This window comes from Artibeus jamaicensis, unplaced genomic scaffold, assembly GCF_021234435.1.
Source record: "Artibeus jamaicensis isolate MK-2021 breed Jamaican fruit bat unplaced genomic scaffold, CSHL_Jam_final scaffold_1964, whole genome shotgun sequence".
NCBI classification, from domain to species: Eukaryota; Metazoa; Chordata; class Mammalia; order Chiroptera; family Phyllostomidae; genus Artibeus; species Artibeus jamaicensis.
In genome coordinates, this window is record NW_026522030.1 from 42484123 (window position 1) to 42512035 (window position 27913).

Genomic DNA, 27913 nt, shown 5'->3' on the forward strand with positions numbered 1-27913 from the left:
AGCTAGTCAGAGAAAGACAAGTACCATATAATTTCATTTATAAGTGGAATCTAATGAACAAAATAAACTAACAGTGGATACAGAAAACAGGCTGATGGCTGTCAGAGAGGGGAGGGGTTGGGGCTGGGTGAGAAAGGTGAAGGGATTAGGCAAAGGAAAAAAAGACTCCCAGACAGACACAGACACAGGTAGAACAGGGTGAAGGGGGCATAAATGGTGGTAGAAGGACACTCGATTTGTGGTACTGAACACCCAGTACAGTTACAGATGAAGTATTGTAGACTTGTATACCTGAAACCTATGTAATTTTATTAACCACTGTCACCCCAATAAAGTCAATAAAAATGTATCAAATATTAAAGAGAAAGAAAAATCACTTAATTTCTCTAGGTTTTGTTCCTCTCTACTGAAAAAATGGTCTATATGGAAGGGGGTTACAGTGTTACACTCACTGATTTTTCTTGTAGTTAAAACAAAAATATATGCTTATAGTTATGAAATATTTCAACACGAACTGCAAAGTATAAAAGATATTATAAATTACCTGCGACACCTAGGTTACCACCACCAAGCTAAAACAAAATAATAGTTTGCTGTATTTGTTTCAGTTCTCTCACTTTTTCAGAAAAAAATAGATAAAGCCAAATTCCCATATCCCATTTCCTCCTGTTTCTTTACTCTCCAGAACAATGGTTTTCAACCTTTTTCATCTGATAGCACACAAAAATGAATTACAACAATTCTGTGGCACACCAAAAAATATATTACATTTTTTGACAATCTGACCAAAAAAAGGTGTAAGAGGGAAAGACAAAAAAAAAAAAACACCCAGAATTATCTTCTAGAGGGGCTTCCCCCATGAAGAAAGTATTGTAGGAAACCATCTGTATCAGTATATCAGCTGGCGTTGTTGTGAGAGGCTGCTTTTGGCTTCAGTGAATTTTTTTTTAAGATTCTTTCAACGTGTTTGCTCATTTTTTCATGGGTGATTTACAAGCACACCTGCCCACACCACACTGAGTGTTTAGCAGTTTTTGACCCAAAATGGTATAATGCCCACCCTGTCCCACTCTCCCTAGTCACCCAATCTTGCCCCAAGTGACTTTTTTTGTTGTTTCCCAATGAGAAAAAAGTCCTCAAAGGAAAATGTCCTATCAGTGTGGAAGGGGTGAAACAAAAAAACAGCAGAAGCACTAAAAGGCATCAAAATTGACAAGGTCAAAAACCGTTCTGAGCAGTGGAAAAGTCTTCATAAATCTACTGCATCAAATGGAAAGCCCTTTGAAGGTGCCTGAAGTTTAAACATTCAAGAAAACATAATTTTTTATAAATAAATTCTGAGTTTTGGGGGTCTGCCCCCACCTTGTAAATCTGACTCATTCACACTGGACAACTATCTTGTTGGCTGCTGTCAATTTTTATCTGCCAATCTTATAGAAATAGGTCAGTGCCCCTAGTACTGCATGTTTTAAAAATTCTTCTATTATTGCCCTGGCTGGTATGGCTCAGTGGATTGTGTGGCTCCATGCATTGTATGCCTGCCTGGGAACCAAAAAGTTGCTGGTTCAAATCCCAGTCTGGGCACATGCCTGGAGTGCGGGCCAGGTCCCCAGTAGGGGGCACTCAAGAGGTAACCACACATTAATGTGTCTCTCTTTCTCTTTCTCCTTCCCTTCCCCTCTCTCTAAAAATAAATAAATAAATAATTTTTTTTAAAATAGGATGCCCAGACCTCCCCTGTGGCAATTCTAATTTGAAAAAAAATTTTCTTCCACCATCGTTTATGACTTATTATAGAATTGTACACCTGAAACTTATATAATTTTATTAACCAATATCACCCTAATAAAGTCAATAAGAAGTAAAAAATAAAATTAAATTAAAATTCTTGTGGTGCACCGGTCTAGAGGTGTCCACTATCCTAAGGCTACTGATCATCCTCACCACACAATTTCATTGTTTAAGCAAGTGATTATGTACCTACAATAGCTATATAATACTGCTTCCTGTGTGTTTAAAGGTACACAGGTACATAAATTGTATTACAGTGTTTATATGCTTTTGCATTTAATTTTTCATTCAACATTGTTTTCCGAGATGTACCCACATTACTCTCTCTCTCTATCTATGTAGGGATTTATATCTAGTTCACTAATGTTAAACTCCTATATGTTATTTCATTAGGAATAAGCACATTTTACTGAGTTACCTTAGCTACGGGCACTTAGGTGATTCGCGGTTTTTAAAAGCAGAGGTGCAACAAAAACCTCCGTGTGTGTATCCCGGCTGCCACGCGCAGGAGAGTTTCTTAGTGGGAGAGACACTCAGACCTGGCTTTGCTGGATTTGCTCAACTTCATCTTTACTAGACATTCCCAATTTTTTTCTCCAAAGTGGTTATACCAATGTACTCTCCCCAGCAATATTAAAGCATTCCCCATTCTCCAGACCCTCATCAATATGCAAAAATATGAGAATTTATTAATTGTGCCCACATGAAGGTTATGGAGTGGTAACTGACAGTTACGCTTAGAAGATATTTCTGTAAGGTCCCTTTCTGGTCATATTATTGTGGTCACCACATCAATGCCAAGTCTTATCAAAATAAAATAAAGGATGTGGAAAAAAAGCCTTCCACAGTTTATATTGAATTTACTTTTCCTCAAGAAATGTCTTTCATGGCTAATGCTGGCCATGAACCCATAAATCAGGCCATTAAAGAGGAATGGGGACATGGCCCTAGCTCTGTATTTATTTTCTTGTACTCATAATCCAATGTTACTTAAAAAGCAAACTGCCCAGTATGCAAGCCAAAGCAAATACTCAGGATTTTGCCAGGCAAAATGCCTGTGGAGAAATGAGTCAATTCATACAAAATTCAAAGCTGTCTTTGGTCAGTGACATTTCGTGAAAATCTGTGGGTGGGTAAAAGTTTTGCAAAATTCCTTTTTGCTATTGGATAAAATTCATCCAGGAAAAATAAGCAAAATTTAAGTGGCGGCCCACATTCCCCTTAATTCCCTTATTAACACCCCCAAACCTCCCAGCACAACTGCTTTCTATTGCGCACCAAGGAAGCCATCAGTGTTTCTGATACTGGCACGAAAATCCTGTCCCTCTCTGCTCAGATCAGATAGGCTTTCTCCTGAGACATACTGGCTGACTGGACAAGCTTCAGCTCATTCAGAGCACACCTTCCTGGGAATGCCACCCTGGTACTGCAAACTCTTCCCCTCAATCACAAAAAGACCTACAGTAAAAACATTCATCAGCATACGCTCCGTCGGAACCATTACTATGAATACTGTTAGGGATGGTTAGTGTACATCTACAGTTTTGGGTTAGACTTTTAGGAACACGAAACAGGAGCTAGGGGAAAAAATTCAGAGACTCCAAGACTTGTGCTGACTTGGAAATGTGAGACCTTATCATCTCAGAAAAACATAATAGAATTCAACACAATTGTACACAGAAATGCTCAAAATTTTGTTAATTCCAAGACTCATCAATGTTGGGGTTTGTCTAAGTTCAATAAGGTCTAAATAGAGTGATTTTACACCTAGAAATTACTTGAGCTAGTAGACAACAGTGAATGGACGCCTATTTTTTAATATAATATTGCCATATCTTAGTTTCTGACTTGAGGTTTGCCTGTCTGCCTAACAAGGACTTTACTTCTCAAGGCCTTTGCCATTGGCTAGGAATACCTCTGTAATCAAGGCAAGGCCTGCAAGGAGAGCACCTGGTTTGGCTTTCCACAGAAACAGTAAGAATGAGATCTGCAGAAGGGTGGAGTTACTTGGGTGGCAAAGAGAAAAGAAACAATTCTCTTCTTCCACTAAGTTAACCAAATAATACGTTAACAATTCTACCCCAGTTCTGCCACCTAGAATCTTAAGTGATCTGAACCCCAGAGTTCAGGATAAGGCTGAGAATAACAGTCAGAGATTCTGGGGATGCACTCTCCCATGCATGAAATAGAATTTGGCGCCAAGGGAGCGCACGAGTGGTAGCTGCTTACTGTATGCAGGCTGTCCCTGAGTAGCTAGCCCTTTCACACCCCCTTCTCCTATCACAACTCCCAGAAGCTCACTGTGCTGCTGGTCACCAAACACAATTGGGTCATCACATCTTTCTTGGGTCAGTAAGCTAAGTGAGTGAAAATGATGACTGACTCTAAGTATAGTCCACAGAAAATCTATTGCAGCGAAACATATGTAAAACAAAACTGGACTGGGCCTTATAATTCAAAGTGATCCAAGTGTTTGCAGCATGTGACACAGCCACAAAAACCCAAAGATCACTTCAGTCTCCAAAAGAGGAATGTGGTCATTTTACTTGGCAAGGATCTTGAGCTTTAAATCAACTACCACCAGATTTTCAAAGCAGTAGGAGATGAAACATTTCAGTTTTAACAGTTCTTTGTGTCTGGAATCTAAGAGTGTGAAGATTGGTTTTACAAAAGGCAGAAAAAATGCATCTTTTTCAGATGTGCATTTACATTAAACACAATGTCTCCCATCAATAGATCACAACTTGAGAAGCCTGTTAAACTCTCACAGTAAAGTTATTTGTTGCCAGTTAGCTACAGCCCTACAAAATAAGCAAATGATATGCAGCAACAGTTCTCATACATAAATGTTCATGATATGATATGATATGTACATGTTAATATGAAAATGAATGTGTTCCTGCAAAAAATATAATCTCAAGACCAGAACTACAGCATTAGTCAGCTCCTAAGAAACCCTGTTTTGTATAAATACATTTGCACTAAAACATATATAAGTAAATGCTTTGTGGTTATAAATTTGATAATGGAATTAAATCTAACAATCTGAATTATGGCAAGATTCGTTTAGAAGTGGGGAGTGGGCAGACTAAGGAGGGATCACCTCCCGTACCTGCCCTGAACAATACAAGGAAAACTATGTAGAGGCCTGCAAACATTCACCTCACAGCTTATTCTTTCACTAAGTATTCCTATTTTCATAGTCATGCACTTTTGCAAAAGTCAACTGTCAAGGAGCATGTATAAAGGACACATGGACAAAGCCAAAGAAGGGGCAGGATCAAGGGTGGGAGGTAGGGATGGCTGGGGTGGGGAAAAGTGGGGGGGGGGGGGGGAATGGAAACAACTGTACTTGAACAACAATTTCTTTAAAAAAAGGAAAAAACAGTGACATGTTTCCAATCCATGAAAAAAAAGTCAACTTGTTATATGCCTCTGCAAGCTCTAAAAATAGTTTTAAAAAAAAGGAGAAATCCTACTGCACAGAAATTAATTTTTCAATGCAAAAAATTATTTTTTTCAGGTAATTTAAACCTTTTTTTTTTTTTTTTTCAGTAAAGCCAAATCCACCAAACTATTTTCAGCCAGGATTAGTCATAACTAAAAGGTTGGACTGTTTTCGCTCAGAGACTGAATGTCTTTCCTGCCTGCAATAGGCCTATGTGTTCCAAACAGAGTAAATGGAATTGCCTTCCGTTGCTTGTCTCTTTCTGGCATTTTTTAAGGCAGAACCCTACTGACAGAAAAAGGTTTCGCTGCCTGAAATGCAATTATTCTTTTCACTCATATAACCTGGCATTCTCACAATGTATCAGCTTCAGGTTTTCCTTCAGAAAAATCACAACGTGGGGCGTAATGTAAGGACAAGAAATGCAATTTCATCTAGCCAGAAATCTCAAAACCCAAAAATACCAACTGGATGGTACAAAGTGCTTCTAATATTTGTGCTACAGCTATCATCCACTTGGTTTACTTTGACATGAATCAGACAACTTGGTCAATCTATAATCAAACTTAAACATGTTCCAGATTTTTGTCATCAAGACATACTACAGAAAGAAGAAATTCTGTCTGGGGGACCCCAATCTCACTGAGTTCCTTCTCAATTTTTACATATTTTACATTTAGTGACCTGTAGCATATTCAATATCCAGGGAGAACCTACAATTCTCAGATTCTAACTCTAAAAGAAAAAATCCTGTCCATCTAAACTAATATATTACAAAATGCATGTTCTTTTCTTCCCCAAGAGTTAAGTGAACAGTCTGAGATTGTGCAAAGCTGCCCTGTGATCCCAAGGGTGATGTCCTGCTCACAAACACTGAGGGTTTCTATTAGGTGTGAAAAGATTGTGAAATCACATAAAAGTCATATCATTAAAGATAGTCAATTTTGCCAAGAAAGAGAGAGTTCCAGGATGGATGTTGTCACAGGGGCGGCAGAGGAAAAAGCGACATCCTGCCCACTTCCTTCAATACCAAAGGACATTCCTCTCTTGGTTCTTTCTCCTCTACCTTTCCACAAAATTCTGTCTCCTTAAAATTCAGTGAGACCCCGTGAGATTCTGCTCCTGTGTCATCCCCTGGGTGTTTATGCTGACTATAAGTCATTAAGTCGTCTCACAGCCCTGGAGTGTGCAGCATGCAGACAGGCGAGAGGGTACATGCGTTTTTACTAGCCAAGTTGCTAAGTGTGAGTTCCTTCCCAAATATCAGAACCCCCCCTCCCCTGGCCCCAATACCAGCCTGGTTATTAGAGAAAGGGAGAAAAATCACTGAACGTTTGTTTTGGAAAAGACATAAAGCTTGCTGCTGGTGCAGTGTGTGTTCCTCTGCCCTGCACATTTCAGCAACTTCAAGTTGCATCTATTTTTCAAGATTTTGGACACTGTGGCAGATCAACCTCCCCTGCCATGGTGGATCATTTACATTTGCAGAAGAGAATCAAGACGTGAAGGGATACCCAACAGCTAACAATTAAAGAAACTGTTCCCTTTGTTAGACTGAAGAGGAGTCAAAATTTAATGGATGTGTCATCCAAATTCCATAAAAGGAGAAAATGTTCCCTGACTTGGGGGGCTAGGTCTGGAAAAACACATGCACTTTCAATGGACTCCCATAGGCTCTGGAAAACTCACCGTGCACTTGTTAGGCTTCTCTCCGGAGTGGACTCTCATGTGGATCAGCAGTTTATAGCGGGCATTGAATGGCTTGTACCTTCGAGGACACCCTGCCCAGAAGCAAGTGAAGTCTTCCCCTTTACGCTGGTCTATGTGTACCTTCTCGATATGCCGCACGAGTTCCTCCTGCTGGTCATACAAGGCGCTGCAGTCAATCCAGCGACAGCAGTGCTTGCCCCGGAGGTCGTCCATCTCCCCATCCTCCTCCAAGGTGGTCTGGGACAGGGCCAGCGTCTGGGAGTGGGGGACCAGCTCTTGGTGGTGCAGGTGCGGATGGGCATGGTAGGGGGGTGGGGGGCCTTGGGGCAGTGGTGGCAGAGGAGGTGCGGGGGGCAGATCTAGAGCTGCACTGGGGAAATCATCCAGGCGCTCTGTCTTCAGCAGGCCGGCCGGCTGGCTGTCGGAGCCTGGTAGGCTGTGCTGCACCACCATGTTGTTGATCACGCCGGGCTGGAGGCCACCGTGCTCCAGCTGCTGCATTCGCTCATACTCCAGCGTGCTGTTCTCCCCATAAGCCGGGAGTGCCAGGCCACCGCTGGCCACCCGTACACCCTTCTGGCCACTAGGCACCGAACACGGCTGGGGGATGCAGCTCCCACGCACTCCCAGGAAATGCCCATAGACCTCGGGCTGCGGTGACATGTTGGCCGGGGAAGCCCTCGACCCGTTGATGTAGGCGACCAAGGACGTGGGAGAGGTACGAATGATGGTATTGAAGTCTATCCCAATGCCATCTGACAACGGGGACAAGGAAAGTGCTCTCTTCTTGGAGCGGGCTGAGTGAGATCTGGCCGAAGAATGTCGGGGACTAGAGTAAGGAGAGTGGCTATTTTCCATGCCAAAAAGGTAGGATGGCAATGAGTTAGACACACTGTTGTTGGACATGGCTGTCCCAGGAGGGAGGCTGAGGTGGTCCCCTAGATCGATGCCATTCTGAGAGCTGTGGCTGGAGGAGAGTGCAGGCAGAGCCCTGTAGCCGTGAGACCACTCTTGTTTCACGCTCAAAGCAGACTGGCTTTCTGTCAGGCTCAAAGTCGAGGCCAAAGACTCACGTGAAATAAGGGACCTGGAACAGCAACCAGAGAAGGAGGGGGAAGATAAACATTTTAGCAGGATATAGATTGCTTAAAAGCTAAAAGAACATTGCATTGACAATCCCTTAAGTATTTCCCCTAATTACATTGTCGGCTAAACACACATTCTTTGGCTAAGATAACACCAAGGCTTTTAGTTCCAGGTAAATAACATTTTACCTGGAACTAAAACAAGAACAATAAAGGCTAATGCTCACTGGACTAATAAAACAAAAGATCTATTGTTATAAATAACCTTAATACTTTAATGATAATAAATTGTCTTTGCTTTATTTTTTAACTTTTTTTAATGTAGGGGGGAAAATTATAGACACCTGAGAATAATTATGGATGCCTGACATGGCAAACTAAATAAGCAAGTATTTATTAAGCACCTTCTGTGTGCAGCACACCACAAACAGGCATTGTAGGGAATGTAAGTCGAAACAGTGCTCCAGTGTTGGAGTAAAATCAACTTGGTGAGGTAAAACATAAACCCATGCTTGATTTGAGAAAAAAGTAAATCCTCAACGTCAAAGGGTCATCCAGGATACCTCACAGTCATTTCTTAACTTCAGAGTACTTCCTCTCCTGTTCTCCTTGCCCTTTTTCAAAACACGCCTCATGTCACAATATTTACGTGCATACCAAAATGGTTTGTAATGTAGTCTGGCCACTTTAAAATTCATTTTGCTTTGTGATGACACTGTTGCCTTAAAACTCACTGAAGAGAAAAGTTTTGTCCCTTGGATGCAAAATTTGTCACAAAGGCTAAACATAACTCATTATACTTTTCAACTCAGATATGGAGCACATCAGAAAAAAATGGTTTATTTATATGTATCTGCATTGGTTTTTTGCAGAAACCCTTTTTTTTCTTACAAAAACTAGTCAAAAAAATATATAGATGTCTTTTCAGAACAAACCCATATACTACTTCCAGCTGCTGAACAGCAGCCTGTTGCAAATGAACTGAGGGAAAGGAGAAGCATTCTCATCCCTTCTGTTCTTTTTGCTCCTTTTTCCAAAATGGAAGCCAGGAACCCTGTTTCCTACAAGCAGGAGATATCAGCCAGAAAATATCTCAGCTCCAAAGTGCATAGTATAAGGTGATAGATAACACCATTGTGGATACGATGTTTCCATCAGGTGAAGTAATGTTTACCAATGACAAACACAGAGAGAATTTACATCCAGTTGCCCTTGACAGATTTTTTTCTTGGTCTAAATTCTTATATTTGAGCTGAAGTCCTTTTGCAAGCCCCAAAGTGGTTTCTGAGCCATCTGTTTTTTAATTCCCCATGGACACTTCAATTATTTTCCCAGCACACCCGCAGCATGCAGCTCTCCCTGCAGAGCTCAGCTGAAAGTTCCTGGTGATAGAATGCCGAGAACCTTTTGGTCTCTTCTCCAAGGAGATCCAGGAATTACGTTCTGACCCAAGCCAAATCAGTAGTTATGTTGTATATGAGGCAGACAATGTCTTTTGCTTTATACCCTGAGGTTGAGAAAGTTTATGGAGCATTTTCAAATGATGCATTTGCCTGGTCCCTGTCACTCTGAAGCATTTCAGATTTTCAAGCAGTGAATAGCAGGCAGAAAGCATTTTATCTACCTGTATGTACTTTGTATATTATGCTATTTGGTTTGAAGGCAGCCTATGTTGAGACATGTTTATTTGTTTCATTATCCAGATATGTTTCATACTTTTCTCAAATTATGCCTGACTGTAGCTCAGTTGAAATTTGAGCATAACTTCATGCAGGCATGTTAACTCCTCAAACATCAGTTTTCTAAGACAGTTATCATGTATGTTTCAGAAAGGAAAATCTCTATTCTATTCTATTCTATTCTATTCTATTCACTAAGGCAAGGATATACAGAGAACTTTCTTTTGTATTTCAAACACATAATAAGAACAAAACTTCCAAAAACAAAGGCCTTGTACTACTAGCCTGCATCCCTCCTGTGCAATTACAGATATTTTATCTTTCAAAGTTCTAGTCCATGAAATCTCCCCCCAATACACTAGCTCTCAGTGAGAGTCCTCTTTCCAGAGAAGTTACATATTGTCTGTACTACATCTTAAGCATAACTAACTTCCTCAATACAATTACCATCTTCGATAAAATTCAAAGCCTTTCCACAGAATGGAGCATTTTTATCTCTCCTGGTACCTACCAGAGTGTTAGATACATAATAAGTTTTAAAAAAATTGCTGATTAAGAGAGTGAACAAATAATCAATATAATAATAACTAACCATCTTTTATAGCTTACAAAGCATTTTCCCTACACATTCGTTACTTCATTTGATATGGCCTGTGAGGTAAATAAACTGAATTTTTAAAATGACTTCTACTTAAGGACCAAACTTCTTACAGGACTGCATATGAAGCAGCATCTGATAGGTGGTCACCTAGCTGGACCATGCACACCCTCTGTGCCTCACACCATATCCCACATGTGGTCCATAAGGCTCTGCTTGATTAAAGGACCTGGTGCAACAGGCTTAAAGTCACCCAAGCTACAACTGAAACCCACTTTTCCTGTTCTCTTTCTACAACAATATGTTAAGTGACTGTGAAAGCTTCCAAAGAGCTCTCCTGTAACCCCTGCTGCTATGCGCACCACGCCATGGGAAGAAGAGGGACAGAGCTGGGGCTCTATCACCTTACTGACAGCAGTCTCCATTTCCATATGTTTATCTGGCCCTTAGGAAATTATTTCTGGTGACTAGGTGATTTGGAGCTATATGCAGGGGGGAAAAAAGCAATATAGCTCAGACGAAATAAAACCAATACGAAAGACTCAGAAACTACCAGTGAAACAGGTTACAGTGGCTAGTAACTTTCATGGGGACATAAAAGGAGTGATGTGAATTGCATGGTTCAAGGCCAAGCTCAAAAGAAATACTAACTTACACATTGTATGTAATTCCTCAAACTGATGTGTGTTTGTGTGTGTGTGGAGAAGGGAGGGGAGGTGGGGAAGGAAAGGGAGGGGAGGGATATATATATATCTCCTACTCTATATGAAAATCCTTGTCTATGTGCCTGGACAAATCTCTGAAGAGTTAACACTGCATCTAAATGCAGGATGAGTTTATAAAATGTCAGAACTGACAGAGAGAGAACCCCAACTCCATTCTCAGCCCCCTTGGCCTTCTCTGAGCTTTGTGAACACAGTGCAACCTAAAAGGAAACTTTAGGAAATTCCATCCCTGAAAATTACCTTAATAATTTCTGGTTTAAAAGAGAAAAATGTGGCGCTTTTTGGGATCTGAAATGACATTATTAGATAGATGGTTGAACTTTGTAATTGACAAGCTAAGCAACACTGGGCAAAGCCCTTAGACTTTGTGGCTGAGGTCCATCATCTATAAACCAGGGGTAGTTTATAAATATTCAATCATAAAATGTCGAATCACAATAGACGTGAAAGCACTAGAGAAACTAAACATACACAAAATCTATGCAAATAGCATCCAAGCTCTTCTACTGTCCAACTTTTACCAAATTTGTATATGCAGTGACTGCATGAGGTTGTATCAGCGCCTCGGTCTTGTCACGTTAGGGAAAGTGCCTGCGACGGTGCCTGGAAGAAGAGTGTTGGCACTGCCCACCCAGGATGGCTCCTGGTCTCCAGGTATAGTTCCCATTTCTCGTTAAGCAGGGCTAGTCAGAAATGGCTGGGAAATCAATAAAGGTCAAAGTGCACCATTAGGGCATGATTCTCATCACTGGGTTAAACATAACCCAGCAAAGGAAAGGAAGAGTACTTTTTCCAAGATAAGCACTCCAGAAAATAAAAAGCTCAAAGAAAGTCAAAAAAAGGAATATAGTCGGTAAATCTATAAAAACTACTCAATGTTATCAATAATTAAACGATACACTTTTTAAAATATCATTTTTCACATCATATTGGCAAAAGTAATCAAAATAATAATTCCTAGTGTTTGATAAGAGAACAGGAACTCTCAGACTATTGGTGAGTTTACAAATGGGTTCAGTCATTCCTGCAGTGCGGTTTTAAGAATACATATCAAAGCCTCAAAATTAAACATATCCAGAAAATTTTACTTCTAAGAGTTTATTCCAATAACCAGAGATATGCAACAAAGTATTCATAGGACTGATTAAATAAAGTATGACTTATATCAGTAAAATAAAACTAAATGCCCCATAATAAAAGGCTGATAAAATTATAGTTTTATTTATATACTTTATAAATAAAAGGGAATCTTGGCTAGGTATGATGGTGAGTACTTTCATTACAAAAGAAAGCATTTATGTTAAATGAACAAAGTAATTACAACACTATGTAGGTGATCAGATCGATTATGCACAAAGGAAAACCTATGCTTATAACTTACGTGTTTCCACATAACTGGAAGGATGTATATCAAAATTCCACCCATGGCTGCCTATGGGTGGCTGGACTCAGGATGACTGTCATTTACTGCCTTATGCTTTTCCATATTTTCCACATTTTCTACAATGAGTAAGAATTACATAGATAATCAGGGGAAAATAAAATTCACGGCTTTCTATAGGGTGGCCCTCACTCAGACTGCACGGTTCATGCCCCCTCTCCCCTACACTTACCCCATCCCCCCCTGGATAGAACATAAAGCTGATACTCTCTCCATCTTTATCTCTAGACAGCAAACGCCTTCCAGTTGAACTGCTGCTGCCTCCTACCCTTTCTCTCCTCTGATAGAACACACAAACCAAGGGTCACAACTAAATGTGACCTTTCCAACTTGCTAAAACTAAGTTTCATACTTCACCAAGCCACTTTCCAACCCCTGTTTCTTTGCCTATTCTACTATATATTTTTTTTAATAGGAGAACTCATAGAATACCTAGTCAAAACATATGTCAATACATCTTTAAGATGTTGTCTTTAAATGATATAAAATTGTGATAAGGAATCAAATATGTCAGGAAACACTGAGATAATAACCCTTCCCTGGTCAAACCATGAAAGAGACTGCATTAAAGTACATGGCTGGAGCAGCTTGTGCCCTGCCTACCTACTGTCAGTTTCTCCATTAATTATGGTTCTCTGCCTCCAAGGCATGGGCTGTACTTGCCACCGACAGGAAGCCAAAGGCTTCCCAATGACATCTACCCCACCAGTACAGTTAATTGTACATGCAACACTCAGCAAGTCTGAGGAGTCCCTCAAGGCACAATCATCAATGGAGAAATGACAACAGCAGCTTTCCATCGCAAAAGACCTCAGGTAAAAAACAAGTTTCCATATCATGAAAAAACTGGTGTAAAAAAAATGATCCAGGAGCTATAATCTTACAGTCTCAAATAGTGGCTAAGAGGACGGTGCAGATATACAAGAAGGGGAAGGAGGGGTAGAAGGAAAAGAAGGAAGAAGAAGAAGAAGAAGGATCCCGGAACTACCAGGAATCTCAGTAGATTTCCAGCCCCCCCCGACTCCCCCCCTCCTCCTGCCCCTGCCAAGAAGAGGACAAAGAGGTCTGAAGAGTCAAATTCCTCTGCAAAATCAGTTCAAACAGAGCCAGGACTAAGAGGCACAAGGTTTAGATTGTGTTCCTTCAAGAGGGCAACTTCTAGAAGATGAAATAATTCATTTCAGACATAGAAATGGACCTTAATATTGCACAGTATTTTGTTTTTATGTCCCCCTCCAATATGATCCTTAAGAGATATATTCATCTGAGGGGGTGGTGTCCCTTTTCCGATTCAGTTCTCTCCCGTGGAGTGATATGCAGCATTTCTTAGACCTACTCATTCTGGCACCTAATCAGACACTGTGTTGAAATGTTACATAACCCACACATGAAAGTATGTCTTCCCAGACACATCACAAAGTCTTGAAATTCAAGATTTCTGTCTTCATTCTACTACTATCTCCCTAAACTTTCACTATTGTATTATGCACCCATAAGGTACTTAATAGGTACTTGGGTAGATGGATAGGGGAGTAAGTGGACAGACGAAACAGCCTGTAAAGCAGCCTGGAGACAGTGCAAAATACACACTAAAAAATGAACAGGTAAGACAGATACACATGGAACACCTCAACTTCTAGGCCGTGTCACGTGACCTGCTTTACCAGGAATTGACATTTACACTCTGGACTTTAGTGAGGCCCCAAAAACCTCACACTGGGAATCAATTTCACTCACACTAGAAGACAGCAGGTATTAAATCATTTAAAACATTCCTCCCAATTAAGATATTATGGCACATAATTTTTGTACACATTCCCCTAAAAAAGCTCCCAATTAAAAGTACTTTTAGCAAGTGTGTGTGTGTGTGTGTGTGTGTATGTGTGTGTGTGTTCAGAAAGGGAAGGGAAAACACTCTTGGGGTGTGATTATACCATAAGAAGGGGAAAAAAAGTAACTCGAGACCTGGTATCTGAAGGAGGTATATTCAGGTTGGCTGCATTCATTGCCCTCTGCAAGCTAGGACTGATCTGGTTGCATGCTGTAGAGACCTGGCTTGCTGGAGGTGAAATGGGTCCCAGTCGCTGAACCATCATGGGGCTGCTGGTGACCACTAGATTGTTGCAGCTGCCTTTTCCAATCGACTTGCACTGAGGCCCAAAGCCAAGAGCCCCTAAAAACAAATGAATCAGGTTAGCTTTTATGTCCCTTACATCAGAAATCAGTAAATACACACATGTGCACACTTTTGTCAGGACCCGTCTTTAGAGACAGTCCCCGGATCTTTTTTCTTTTTTAGTATTGGTGATACCAAAAAGCTTCCTCCAGCCCTGGCTGGCGTAGCTCAGTGGATTGAGCACGGGCCTGCAAACCAAATAACCACGGTTTGATTCCCAGTCAGGGCACATGCCTGGGTTGCAGGCCAGTTCCCAGCAGGGGGCACACAAGAAGCAACCATACATTGATATTTCTCTCCCTCTCTCCTTCCCTTCCCCTCTAAAGATAAATACATAAAACCTTTAAAACAAGCTGCCTTCGATTGCAATGAAAAAGCAATAATGCTACAATAGAAACTCATCTATAATCACCACTTACACGAAATGTGCTTGCATTTTGCTCCTTCTCTGTAGAAGTGCCCAGTGATATTAAGAATCATTTTATCATCTCCTTACCTAAAGAGTTAAGGTGGTAAGTAGATGGGATTACTAACATCAAACTAAGTTTTTTCTAGACTAACTAATATCTTAAAGCACCCAGCAAGGAAAGTTGATGCTGCTGGTTGGGAAAACAAACAAACAAACTTGTTTAACTGGTTTACTTTGTACCAATTCTGGCCTTGCTAAAAGCCTCTTTCAAACAATATAATCTGGCTGCGTCTCTCCACTCTGGACTTCTCCTTTTCATCCCAACACTCTGTCATTGGACACACACCCAGTTTTCAAAAAAGGATGAGAAAGCCACAAAAAAAAACCACTCATTCTAATTAGACATAGATTTTTCATTTTATTACCAACAATCTTCGAATGTAGTAAAATTTGGTACATACCCAAAAGGAAAAGTAAAAAAAAAGAAAAGAAAGCCACAAGAATCTGTGTCGTTAGGGAAAAGTGAAAAGCAAAGAGAAGAAAGGAAAACACTGTCATGACTCACTTACAAAAAAAATAAGGGTTGAATCATTTTAGACATTCTTTTTGCATGGATGTATTTTTTCAAACCTTCTTTGCAAACTACCTGGTCAAGTCTCAGTGACTGCACACTCTGTTCCTATTTCAAACAAACAAAAATAAATATAATCTCAGTTTTTAACAAATGAGGCTCTAAATTTTTCTCACAAAATTTCCCATCTCCCTCATTGATATATTTGGGACCAAAGTAGGTAGAAAAGCATCCCTGTAACTTTCCTTAGTCCTAGGGGGTATAATTTCCCATTTTGTTTTCCCCAAAAGACTGTCATCTTCTGTAACATTCTCTCCCAAGAGCTCACAAAACTGAAAAATAAACAAGACTTTAGAGCAATCACTATGCTCCCATTAATGAAACCAGATCTTTAAAATGCTGGGAGAGTAACAACATCATTACCTGGCAGGAAACCTGGTATATAGTCCAGCCCTCTGGAAAACTAAAATCCAAGTGGTAACGGACTTGCCCAAGGTCACACAGGGATTTATGGTCAGAGCAGAAATAGATTCCACCAGGGCATATTTTCACTACACCTGGTTGCTTAAAGGTGCTTGATGCTTCATTTACTCTGTGGATACTTTCCAAGATCATTAGCTCTGAGAGAAAATTACATTTTTTTAAGATACACAAGCCAGAACCTTCCCTCTACCTCTTTCCCTGCAGCTTATATCTGACGGATCTTCTTGTGCCTTGAAAGGTCAGTTATAGACGATCAATCTGTCTTCATAACTCCTAACACTGTACCATCAGGGTTTCATGTCATTATTAAGAGTAGTGGATACGTTTTTGTGCAATAACAATAAACTTAGTATATTAAATGCCGACAAACTGCATGCCATTTGCTTTTCAAATCCTCCTTTATCTTGGAAAAAAGGCAATGTGATGGTTCATAGCCTAGTCCGGTAAAAAAGACACTCAAATTCTCCGCTCAGGTCCCATCCTTACCAGTTACAGCTATTAAGAGACATCAGCCCTGGCTGGGTGGCTCAGTTGGTTGGGGTGTTGTCTCACACACAAAAAAAGTTCGATTCCAATCAGGGCGCATGCCTAGGTTATGGGTTCCACCCCTGGTTGGGCTGCATGTGAGAGGCAACCAATCAATGTTTCTCTCTCACATCTCTCTCCCCACCCCCTCATTCTCTCTGCCCCGATTTCCTTCCTGTCTCTCTAAGATTAATGAACATATCCTCTGGTGAGGATTAAAAGAAAAGCAACATTAGATGTCAATATTCTGTCAAATTAATGTCGTGTATTTATCTAAGCAACTCACTCACTTCATGCCTGCTTCCACCTCAGTAAAAAGGTATTAATGTCTACCTCTAAAACAAACACACATTAGCATCAAGAACAGCACACCCAAGAAATACTACTTGGTAGTAAAACATATTAACACATTCTTACATCAAATCTAAGATGCCATATATTGTAAGGCATACCATTATTTTATGTACCAGTAAGAACATGTGCTGAGCTGTAAATTAAATCAGTGCATGGTGTTGAGATTTCAGAGATGTTCTGGGGTGAAAACATGCACACCTTAAGTAGCTAAGTATCAATATTATGGCTGAGGTATTTCTAATCCTTGTCTTGCTCACGATCTTCTCTGCCTAGAATGCTCTTACCCTAACCTGTCTGTCTAGTGCGCACCTCTGCGTGTTCAAGGTCTCAATTCAAAGGTCACATCCTCTCTGACTTCCCCCACTCCCACTGCACACTGGGAAGGTAGGACCAATTCTTCTTTTCATTTCCCTGCAGTCTCTCATAACACATCTGCCACAAAACCTTCAGGGAACTGAAATATTTACATGCCTGTCATATCCTCCCCTTTTGTACTTTGCTGCTTTTTAAAAGTAAAGCCCTTGTTTAAGGAATCTCTGTTTCCTCAGCACCTAGTCCAGACCCTGAACAGAGCACAAACAACAAAATCTGTCAATGAATTTAAGTAGAAATGAATGAATTACACAAATTAAAACCACAATCAGATACCACTTCACAATGGCCAGAATGGCCATCATAAACAAATCAACAAACAAGTGTTGGAGAGGTTGTGGAGAAAAGGGAACCCTAGTGCACTTTGGTGGGATTGCAGACTGTTGCAGCCACTGTAGAGAACAGCATGGAATTTCATTAGAAAACTAAAAATGGAACTGCCTTTTGACCCAGCAATTCCACTGCTGGGAAGATACCAGAAAAACCCTGAAACACCAATCCAAAAGAACCTATGCACCCCTATGTTCATAGCAGCCCAATTTACAAGAATCAAGTGCTAGAAGCAACCTAAGTGCCCACCAGTAAATGAATGGATCAAAAAACTACAGTACATTTACACAATGGAATACTGTGTAGCAGAAAAAAAGGAGATCCCACCCTTCGCAACAGAATGGATGGATCTGGACAGCATTATGCTGAGTGAAATAAGCCAGGTGGTAAAAGACAAGTATCATAGGATCTCACCTATAAGTGGAACCTAATCAACAAAACAAGAAAGCAAAATATAACAGAGATATTGAAATAAAGAACAAAATTACAGTAACAAGAGGAAAGGAGGGAGAGGGATAACGGGGGGGGGAAGGGAAGGGTAGTCAAGGAACATGTATAAAGGATGCATGGACAAAGCCAAAGGGGGGTAGGATCCAGAGTGAGAGGTGGGGAGGGTTGGGGGAGGGATAGTGGTCAGGGGAAGATGGAGACAACTGGACTTGAACAATTAAACATTTTTTAAAAAGAAGAAATGAATGAATGAAAAGATAGTTATATACAGGAATATCAAATACTGACAGATTTTTCAACCAAAACCTTCTGAGTTTTCTTTTTAAAAGGCAGTGCTGTTTTTCAATAACTCCAACTAAGTCCATCCTTTGACACATTTCCACAGTACTGCTAACTTCCTGCATCTCCATCATTTTTACTATATTACCCTCCACTTCCAAATACCCTGGTCAACTTGAACCCCATCTACCACAGAGGAGTGACAGCTTCTGGTAAGTTCACATATGGCATCCTTTAAGTCTTAGGCTAAATGCTAAATTTCTTGGGAATAGGTAATATTTGTGACACATCTGTGAGAATGTTCTGGGAAATGGCATCATTTGTCTCAAAGATAGAGGCAAACGACAGTTTGAACTTGGGCCACTGGGCTCAATGTAACCATCTAATTTTTTTGTCATAATTCCAGACAGGATGAATACCCTCAGATGACTCAGAATTGTGCAGCAGTTGAAGTGTGGGCTTGCCAGTCTGCCTAGGATGCACCCTGCACCCTGTTAGTTGTGTTACTTGGGCATATTACTTGAACATCTGCGTGCCTCATCTCCATGACTGTGTCTTCTCACCTGCACACTGTCTAACGCACAGTAGGTACTCAATGTATTAATAGCTACTGTTGTGTTTCTTATTATTGTTCATGACTGTGAGCACACTTTTGCTCCATTCACCTTCTTGAAATAAAAGTTCTTCACAATTCTTTGCATGCAACAAGATAGTAAATGAGCCTATTTAATTCTCTACCTATTTCCAACATTCTATCTATTTGGAATCTGAAGCCAATTTTTTTAAGCCAGGTGTCACCACAGATAGAAAAAAAGTTTTCAACTGGCCAAGTTAGAATGTTCCTTGGCTTGTCATTCTCTGAAAACAAACCATGTAACTTTTCTGACTGCCAGATGTGCCAGCTATGTGTGCACTAGTTTTCATTTTTAAATACCACTTTTTAGTGACTGCACAATGTTTTTTAAAAATATGTTTACTGCTCAGATAATGATCTGAGTGGATGGCATTCTGAGTACCACATATATTCTGTCCAAAACCACTGCATGCCTTTTAAAAAATTCAAATGCATATAATAAACCTTCCAGAGGAGCAAATAGTGTGCAAAATATACCTGTTTAGGGGGCTTTTCTTCTCTTCTAGACTCTCTTAAGACTGGCATCCTAAGTAACACACTTTGGAAAACAGTAAATTAAAACATGAAGAATGAATGCATGAATAAGAAAGAGATGGTAGGATGTAGACATGAAAACAAGAGAGGAGGCATGGTGCATACCGGGGAAAATGAGGAAAAGTCAGGACTGCCTGCAAAAGGAGAAAGGGAAGCCAGAGGAAAGGGAGAAAACAGAGCTTAGAAGGCTGGTTCAGTCAGCCTGAGTTCTCCAATGGCTCCAAACCTGGTTGGAGCATTTGTAGTACCAGGAAAGTTTTTCAAAAAATACAAGTTCACAGGCTCCACCTCAAACCACCTAAGCCACATGAGGCTGATTCAGTTGGCCCTCGGGCACGCATCTGGGACAATGTGCTATAGATAGGGGTGTACCCCTGCTGGATACCAAGTTCACCCAAGATTAATGTGGTGGAGATGGGGAGGAAGGTTGAAGGATGGCATAACACTGGACATGAGGAAGAGGCCACATGGTGGTAAATGACAGCATAAGACAGCGATGGTTATGGAAGCAAGTTAGAGCAAGACTGACAATTTCATAGCTGGTTGATAAAGATTTAGGAGATCAAGTTTAAAAAGTAGGAGGAGGTCACAGAAAGACTATTTTTGTGACTCTTTTCCAAAGTGAGTTACTTTGTCCCAGCCAGTAAATAGGTCACATAGAATCCAAATTAATGCAGGTTCCCATGAATCATGCAATATTCTACCACAAAGAAGTTCAGCTTGAATCTACCAAGTTTATCCCACAAAGATAACTTTCACACCAACACTCTTCCAACCTTAGTCAGCATTCAGGAATGTTGGCCACAAAGTATGGAATCACCAGCATTACTCATTTCACTTCATCCCTGCATTAAATGGAACTGTATTTATACCCAGAGAGATTAAAATATATCGTATTCCTTCCTGTACCACTCAGTTCCCTGGGCTCCTGGACATGAAGCCTCATTCCTGTTCCTCACCACTTGGGCACTCCTGATAAGATGTTATTAAGAATGCACAGCTCCAAATCACCTCGTAAAGATGTAAAGATGTATTAGACACCATTCCCCAAAATTTATATTCTAAAGTCCCACCAGTCTATTGTACATCAATTACCAACTAATTAGTAGAGAGTGCTTATGCTGACCCTTCTGTTTTCTCGTGTAATGATTTGCCAAGTTAACTGAAAGCTGTTGTTCTGCTCCACAGAGACTCTTAGGATACCAAGAGTGTTAAATAAAGTTCACCAACGATTAGCCCAGAAAACCAAAGAGGAAATGTAAGCACATTTTATTGCTTTTCCCTCAACAAATTTTCTAACCATCCCATGGGACTAGAGCAGATATATTTGTTAAATAAGCAAACCATTACTCTGAAAAACTGAAACACCAGTACAGGCCCAATTTAGTGATTTGCTGCTCACTGATAAGGTCTTTTGAGTCCCTGCTTTGTGCTATAGTATGTGCTCTAGGGAGTGCAGATACATAAACGAGTATAAGATAATTCTCGCTTACAATCTAATTTAGATGGCTTTAAACCAAGGCGTATCTGTGGGATTAACCTGTGAATATAATTTAATTCCAGATGAAATTATTATATAGTATTTGCTCTGTTAAGACTGGACTTCCATAAATATAAGAAGAGATAAGAAGGGAGGGAGGAAGCATACTTTCATGGGAGAAAAATGCCTCAGTTTCCCCAAGATCATGACTAGGTAACATTTACTAAGTACTACTTGTGGGCTCAGTGCTGCACTGCACTAATGAAGTCCTAGGTCTTTGAATTAGCCCTCAAAGTGCTTCTGGCCAGTTGGAGAGTTTTAATCAACACATGAAACCATTAGGACACATGCAGCCTTAAACTGAGTTGCCACAATACTCAGCACAGAAAGAGTTCAAACAAGAAGATATGTATAAACTGGAGGAGGTAAGACTTAATCTGAGTCTGTCAATAAGAGGAAGGGAGACAGCCGTACAAAGGGTAGGCTGGCCAAAGTGAAGTGAAGGGATGTGCTAGGAAAGTTATGGAGGCAGCATGGGGAAATGGTAAAGAACGGAGATGCTAAGGTCAGAATGGCTTCACTTACCAGCTGTTTGACCTTGGGCAAGTTCCTTAAACTCTCTGTGCCTCTGTTTCCTCATCTGGAAAATGGGTTGATCACTGTACCTACCTTCATTAGGCTGTCTGGAAAACTAATAGGTCAATGCATGTAAGGCACTTATAGTAGTGTTTAGCAACGTGAGTTCTCTATAAGCCTTAGGCATTCACATTCTTAGGAAAGCAGTATATTACACAGGACGTCCAAGGGAAGGCTCCTGTAAGTGCTATAGTAGGTTTTCAGCATGGTTGTGATAGTTGAAGGACTATGAAGAGGGCAGTCTAACTGTTTTCAGGAATACGGAAGCAGAGCGAAGACTGAAGGCAGGAAACCAAGCTGGGAAGATGTTGTCATGGTCTCAAGAAGCTTGAGTCACGAGGCCTGGACCAAGTCATGTAGCCATAAACTGAGGGAACAGAGTAACCCCAAATGACCTTATAAAGAAAAAAATAAAAAGAGTTGTTGAAGAGCCTGTAAGAAATACTAGATTCCAAACCCTTCTCCACAAATTAACATCATGTTTTTCCTAAGTTGCTTCTCCCACAAAGCTGACCAAAAGCAGAAATTGGATGAGAAAGGGCAAAACTGCCTACTGGTGAGACCCCTTAACTATATAAAGCGATGACTGGGGGGGACCCCTCTGTCCACATATCTACATTGGGAGATATACCCAATAAAAATGTCTACAATGTCTAAGATTTTGCTGCCTATGTTTTCTTCCAGAGTTTTTATGGTTTTGGGTCTAATATTTAAGTCTTTGATCTTTTTGAACTTATTCTTCTGTATGGCATAAGAAGGTGGTCTACTTTCATTTTTCTCTATGTATCTGTCCAATTTTCCCAATGCCACTTTTCAAATAAACTATCTTTAGTTCATTGTATATGCTTGCTTCCTCTCTCAAACAGTAATCAACTATAAAAGGTATGGGTTTATTTCTGGACTATTCTGTTCCATTGACTTATGTGTGTGTTTTTATGCCACTGCCAGGCTGTTTTGATTATTATGGCCTTATAGTGTAGTTTGATATTTGGTAGAGTGTATCCCCCAATTTTGCTCTTCTTTCTCAGGACTGTTGTTGCCATGTGGGGCCCTTTGTGGTCCCATATAAACTTTTGAAATATTTGTTCTAGTTCTGTGAAATATGTCATAGGAATCTTGATGGAGATTTCATTGAATCTATAGATCGCTTTGAGTACTGTGGACATTTTAATGATGTTAATTCTTCCTTTCCATAAAAGTCCCTGAATAGACACTTCTCCAAAGAGGACATACACACGGCCAAAAGACATATGAAAAGAAACTTCACTAATCATCAAAGAAAGGCAAATTAAACCCACAATAAGATGCCATCTCACATCTGTCAGAATGGCTATCATCAATAAATCAACAAACAACAAATGTTGGCAAGGATGTGGAGAAAGGGAAACCTTTTTATACTGTTGTTGGGAATACAGACAGGCGCGGCCACTGTGGAAAGCAGTATGGAGTTACCTCAAAAAATTAAAACTGTATCTACCTTTTATCCCAGAGGTACCACCTCTGGGAATATATCCAAAGGAACACAAAACATTAATTTGAAAGAACATAAGCATCCCTATGTTCATTGCAGTGTCATTTACAATCACCACAATATGGAAGTAGCCCAAGTGTCCATCAACAGATGAGAGGACAAGACAACTACAAAATGGAATTGTACTTAGCCATTAAAAAAAAAGAACATTTGTACCCTTTGCAACAACATGAACAGACCTGGAGAACATTATGCTAAGAGAAAAAAGCCAGTGAGAGAAACACAAACACTGTATGATTTCACTTATACATGGAATGTATTGAAAAAACTGAACTACCAAGCAAAATAGAGACAGACTCTTAAAGAGCAGGCTGACAGCTCTGGGTAGAAAGTTAGGGGATGGAGTGATGGAGCAAAAAGGAAAAAGGACTCATGGACAACAGTGTGGTTATGGGGGGGGGGGGCATATAAGGGGATAAATGGTAACAAAAATACAGCCAAAAATAAAGTTAAAAATAAATAATGCTGCTATAAAAAAAGAGCAATGAGACTTTGGTCAAGATGGATGCATAGGTAAACACAGTACTTACTTCCTCCTACAATCACATCAAAATTACAACTAAACTACAGAAAACCGTCATTCAGAACCACCTGAAATCTGCCTGAATGAAACTCCTACAACTAGAAAATTAAAGAGGAAGGCACATCGAGACTGGTAGGAGGAGCAGAGAAGAAGAACAGGCTGGTCCCACATCCACATATAGCAGATAAAAATCAGGAGGGATATCTTAGTTGCAGAGGTCCTCCCTGAGTAGTGGAGCTCCACCCCAGCTCCACACCAGTCTCCCAAGCCCAGGGTTCCAGAGCCAGGAAGAGAAGTTCCCATAACTTCTGGCTGTAAACACCAACAGGGATTTTGCTGAGTGAGACAAATGGTTGAAATCTCAGGCATTCCTGTTAAAGGGCCTGTGCAAGGAGTTACTAAGACTCACTCCCTCTGAGCTCTTGCACTGGGGTAGCAGCTTGAAAGGAACAAGGGACATATGGGGAGGAACTACACTGTACAGCATCAGAGCAAGAGCTGGGATGGAGCAACTTTCTCCCAGACAGAAGTGCTGGCAGAAGCCATTGTTCCTTCACTGAGCCTTCCCCAACAGAGCCAACAGGAAGGGACCATATCTGAGTCTCCATCAACCTGGTTCATACTGTCTGCCTCTCCTTGGTGATTCCCTGAGCCTTCACTGCACTCAACTTTTGGGCCCACAGAAGCTGTTTCCAGGGACTTTTCCATGTGAATGGCCTATCATGGCTCATATTTCAGAGTTTTCTAAAAATCTCTCAAACAAGTAGCACCTGGCCTTAGTATGCCTTGCACCTTTCAGTAAGTATCCCCAGCCCTGGCATGAGCATCAGCCAGCCTTGGTTCACATCTTGGCCTTGTCTGCACAACTCCAAGCCCATGAGTAGCAGCCATCTGCAGATCACTTTGTAGCTCATGTCAGGCGGCCCAGGCAAAACACAGGCAGCAGCCGACTGTGGCCTACACATCCTGGTAGGACCCAAAGCCAGTATACCCAGTAGGCAGTTTCAGACCACATCAAAGTACCAACACCCAACCACCTCCACAAGCAACATACCTAATGAACAGACTCAGCAGGTACAAGAGCCCCGCTGAAGTAAGTGAGCCCCTGAATAGCTGATCCTCTAACAGTGGTAAGAGGTCAGTGGTTAGTAGTAGTAGCTAGTCCTTGCAGCCAATTGCCCTAGGGGTAAATTCCTTACACTGACACGCCAACTGCAACCAAGGTTCAACTACAAGAGTGGTGTACACAGCCCACAAAGTGTACACCTCAAGTGCCCAGCTTGGGCGGTTGGGAAGGTTGTGCGACTGGACTCTACAGAACACCTACTACACTGGGCCACTCTACCAAGCCTAAGAGACATAGCAGCTCTGCATAATATATAAAAACAAACACAGGGAAACTGCCAAAATGAGGAGACAAAGAAACATGTCCCAAATGAAAGAACAGAATGAAACTCTAGAAAAAATATATTTTTTAAAAATGAAGACAAACAATTTACTAGATGTGGAGTTCAAAACACTGCTTATAACGGTGCTCAAGGAACTTAGTGAGAACTTCAACAACATTAAAAAAGAACCAGTCATAAATGAAGGTACACTAACTGAAATGAAGAATAATTTACAGGAAATCAACAGTAGAGTAAATAAAGCCAAGAATCAAATCAGTGATTTGGAATATAAGGAAGCAAAAAACACCAAACCAGAACAGCAAAAATAAAAAAGAATTTTAAAAAATGAGGATACCATAAGACGCCTGTGGGATATCCTCAAATGCACCAATCTTCACATCAGAGGGTGTCAGAAGGAGGAGAGAAGGAGGAATTTAAAACCTATTTGAAAAAGTATGCAGAAAACTTCCCTAACTTGGAGGGGTAAAAAAGACATACAAGTTCAGGAAGTGCAAAGAGTCCCAAAAAAGATGAATCCCTAGAGGCCCACACCAAGACACATCATAATTAAGATGCCAAAGTTTAAAAACAAAGAGACAACCTTGAAAGCAACAAGAGAAAAGCAGTTAGTTACCTATAAGTGAGCTCCTATAAAATGATAAGCTGATTTCTCAAAAGAATCTTTGCAAGCCAGAGGTATTGGCAATAATATTCAAAGTGATGAAAAGCAAGGACCTACAACCAAGATTACTCTACCCAGAAAAGCTATCATTTATAATCAAAGGACAGATAAAGAGCTTCTCAGATAAGAAAAAGCTAAAGGAATTCATCACCATCAAACCAGTATTATATGAAATGCTAAAGGGGAAGAAGAAGAAGGAGAGGGAGATAAAGGGGAAGGAAGAGGCGGAAAAGATTAAGACTACGAACAATAAAATGGCAATGAATACATATCTATCAATTGAATCTAAAAAACAAAATAAATGAACAAGCAGAACAGAAACAGAATCATAGTTACAGGGAACATTTTGATGGTTGCCAAATGAAAGCAGGGTTTGGGAGAAGGACAAAAAGGGTGAAGGGACTAAGAAATACAAATGGTTGTTACAGAATAGGTATGGGGATGTAAAGTACAGCATGGGGAATATAGTCAATAATATTCTAATAACTATGTATGGTGTCACATAGGTCTGAAATTTATCAGGATGATCCCTTAGTAAGGTGTCTAATCACTGGACTGTACACCTGAAACTAATATAATAATGTATGTCAATGGTAATTGAAAAAAAATTTTTAATGATTTCAAAAAAGAATAATGCTTATGTTATGCCTAAAATTTGTAAAGGGGCAGTGTTATTTACCTAAGTTAAATGTGAAAGCTGAGAATAAATGTGAATAAAAACTTGAATACTAATTGAGCTGAAAACTTATTTCCTGAGTAACACACACATTTTTAGAAGAGAATCACAAATCGTAAGCAATGCTAAGATCTTATGGCTTTGAAAGTAAATGGGAAGGAGAGAAATAAAATCCCTCCCCAATTCTCCAAGGATCAATTTACCGGAGGTCTTAATTTGATAGTTAGAGTGCCTCCTTTTTGACTGCTTCAGGAGAACAACATTATAAACTCTGCCAGAATTTGTTCCCCCTCTTTGTTCTAAACATTCCACAACAAAACAAAAATAACAGGGAAAGTCAGAGGGCTTACTTGGATTCTTGCACAATGAGAGGAACATGAACCTTGATACAAATCTATAGTTTGGAAGAAAATGTTACAATGAATCCCTATGAATCACTGGATAATATTAGCTCCTTACAATGAGCCAAAAAATTATGAAGGTTATCTCCAAAAATATTTTCAATAAGGAAGACTGTTTAGACACCAATGTTAGTGAGATCATTCTGTCCATTTTAAAATGGAGTCAATATAATTCGCTTCCAAACAAGTCTACCAATCTAACAAGTATGTGCAATTTTTGCACTTAGATATATGTTTCAGAGTCACCATACGAGATGGGACCCCAAAAACCCCAGAATTTATTTATAAATAATTTCGCATTTATTCTTACATGTTCCAACTTCATCACTTTCAAATTACTCTCCATTTGATGCAATACACTTATCAATGGAGACTTTTTCCCACTGCTCAAAACAGTTTTGAACTCATCAATTTTAACACCTTTTAGTGCTTCTGCCATTTTTTTGTTTCACCTCTTTCACATCAGCAAAGGGAACTTTGACAACTTTTTTTCATCCAGGGAAACAACAAAAAAAAAGCCTCGTAGGGTGAGGTTGAGTATTAAATAGGGAGAGTGTGGCATGGGGATGGATTATGCTGTTTTTGGTTAAAAACTGCTGAACACTCAACACTGTATGACCAGGTGTGCTTGTAAATCACCCAGCATGAAATGGACAACTTGTTGAAAGAGTCTTTGAAAAAGTTTCACTGAAGTCAAATGCAGCCTCTCACAACAATGCTGGCTAGTACACTGATCCAGATGGGTTTCTAGAACACTTATCTAGCAGAGGAAGCCTATACTACATGGGGTCCTCAATGCGGAAGATATAAGTCGGGGGGGGGGGTTAAGGTCTCCTCCCTCATACTTTGAGAAACCAAATTATGTTTAAAAGCTGAAAGACTCAGAAGAAATAAATCATTTTTGCCAAATTTCACAAATATCCCCTTCCCTTTCTTCTCTCTTACAGCTATTACTAGTTATACAAACCTATTCTGCAGGTACTCATTTTGTGATACCTCAAG

At 40.2% G+C, this 27913-nt stretch overlaps 1 protein-coding gene across 8 annotated transcripts in view; it reads right to left on the bottom strand.

Moving 5' to 3' along the window:
* Positions 1 to 27913, bottom strand: part of GLIS3 (GLIS family zinc finger 3) — a 665074-nt gene that overhangs the window by 296651 nt on the left and 340510 nt on the right. For all 8 annotated transcript variants that reach the window (XM_053656109.1, XM_053656110.1, XM_037148719.2 and 5 more), the window contains 2 exons: positions 14443 to 14650; positions 6929 to 8036 (listed from right to left, as the gene is read on the bottom strand). In XM_053656109.1, coding sequence (XP_053512084.1) covers positions 6929 to 8036; positions 14443 to 14650 — 1316 coding nt within the window. The remainder of the gene's footprint in view (positions 1 to 6928; positions 8037 to 14442; positions 14651 to 27913) is intronic.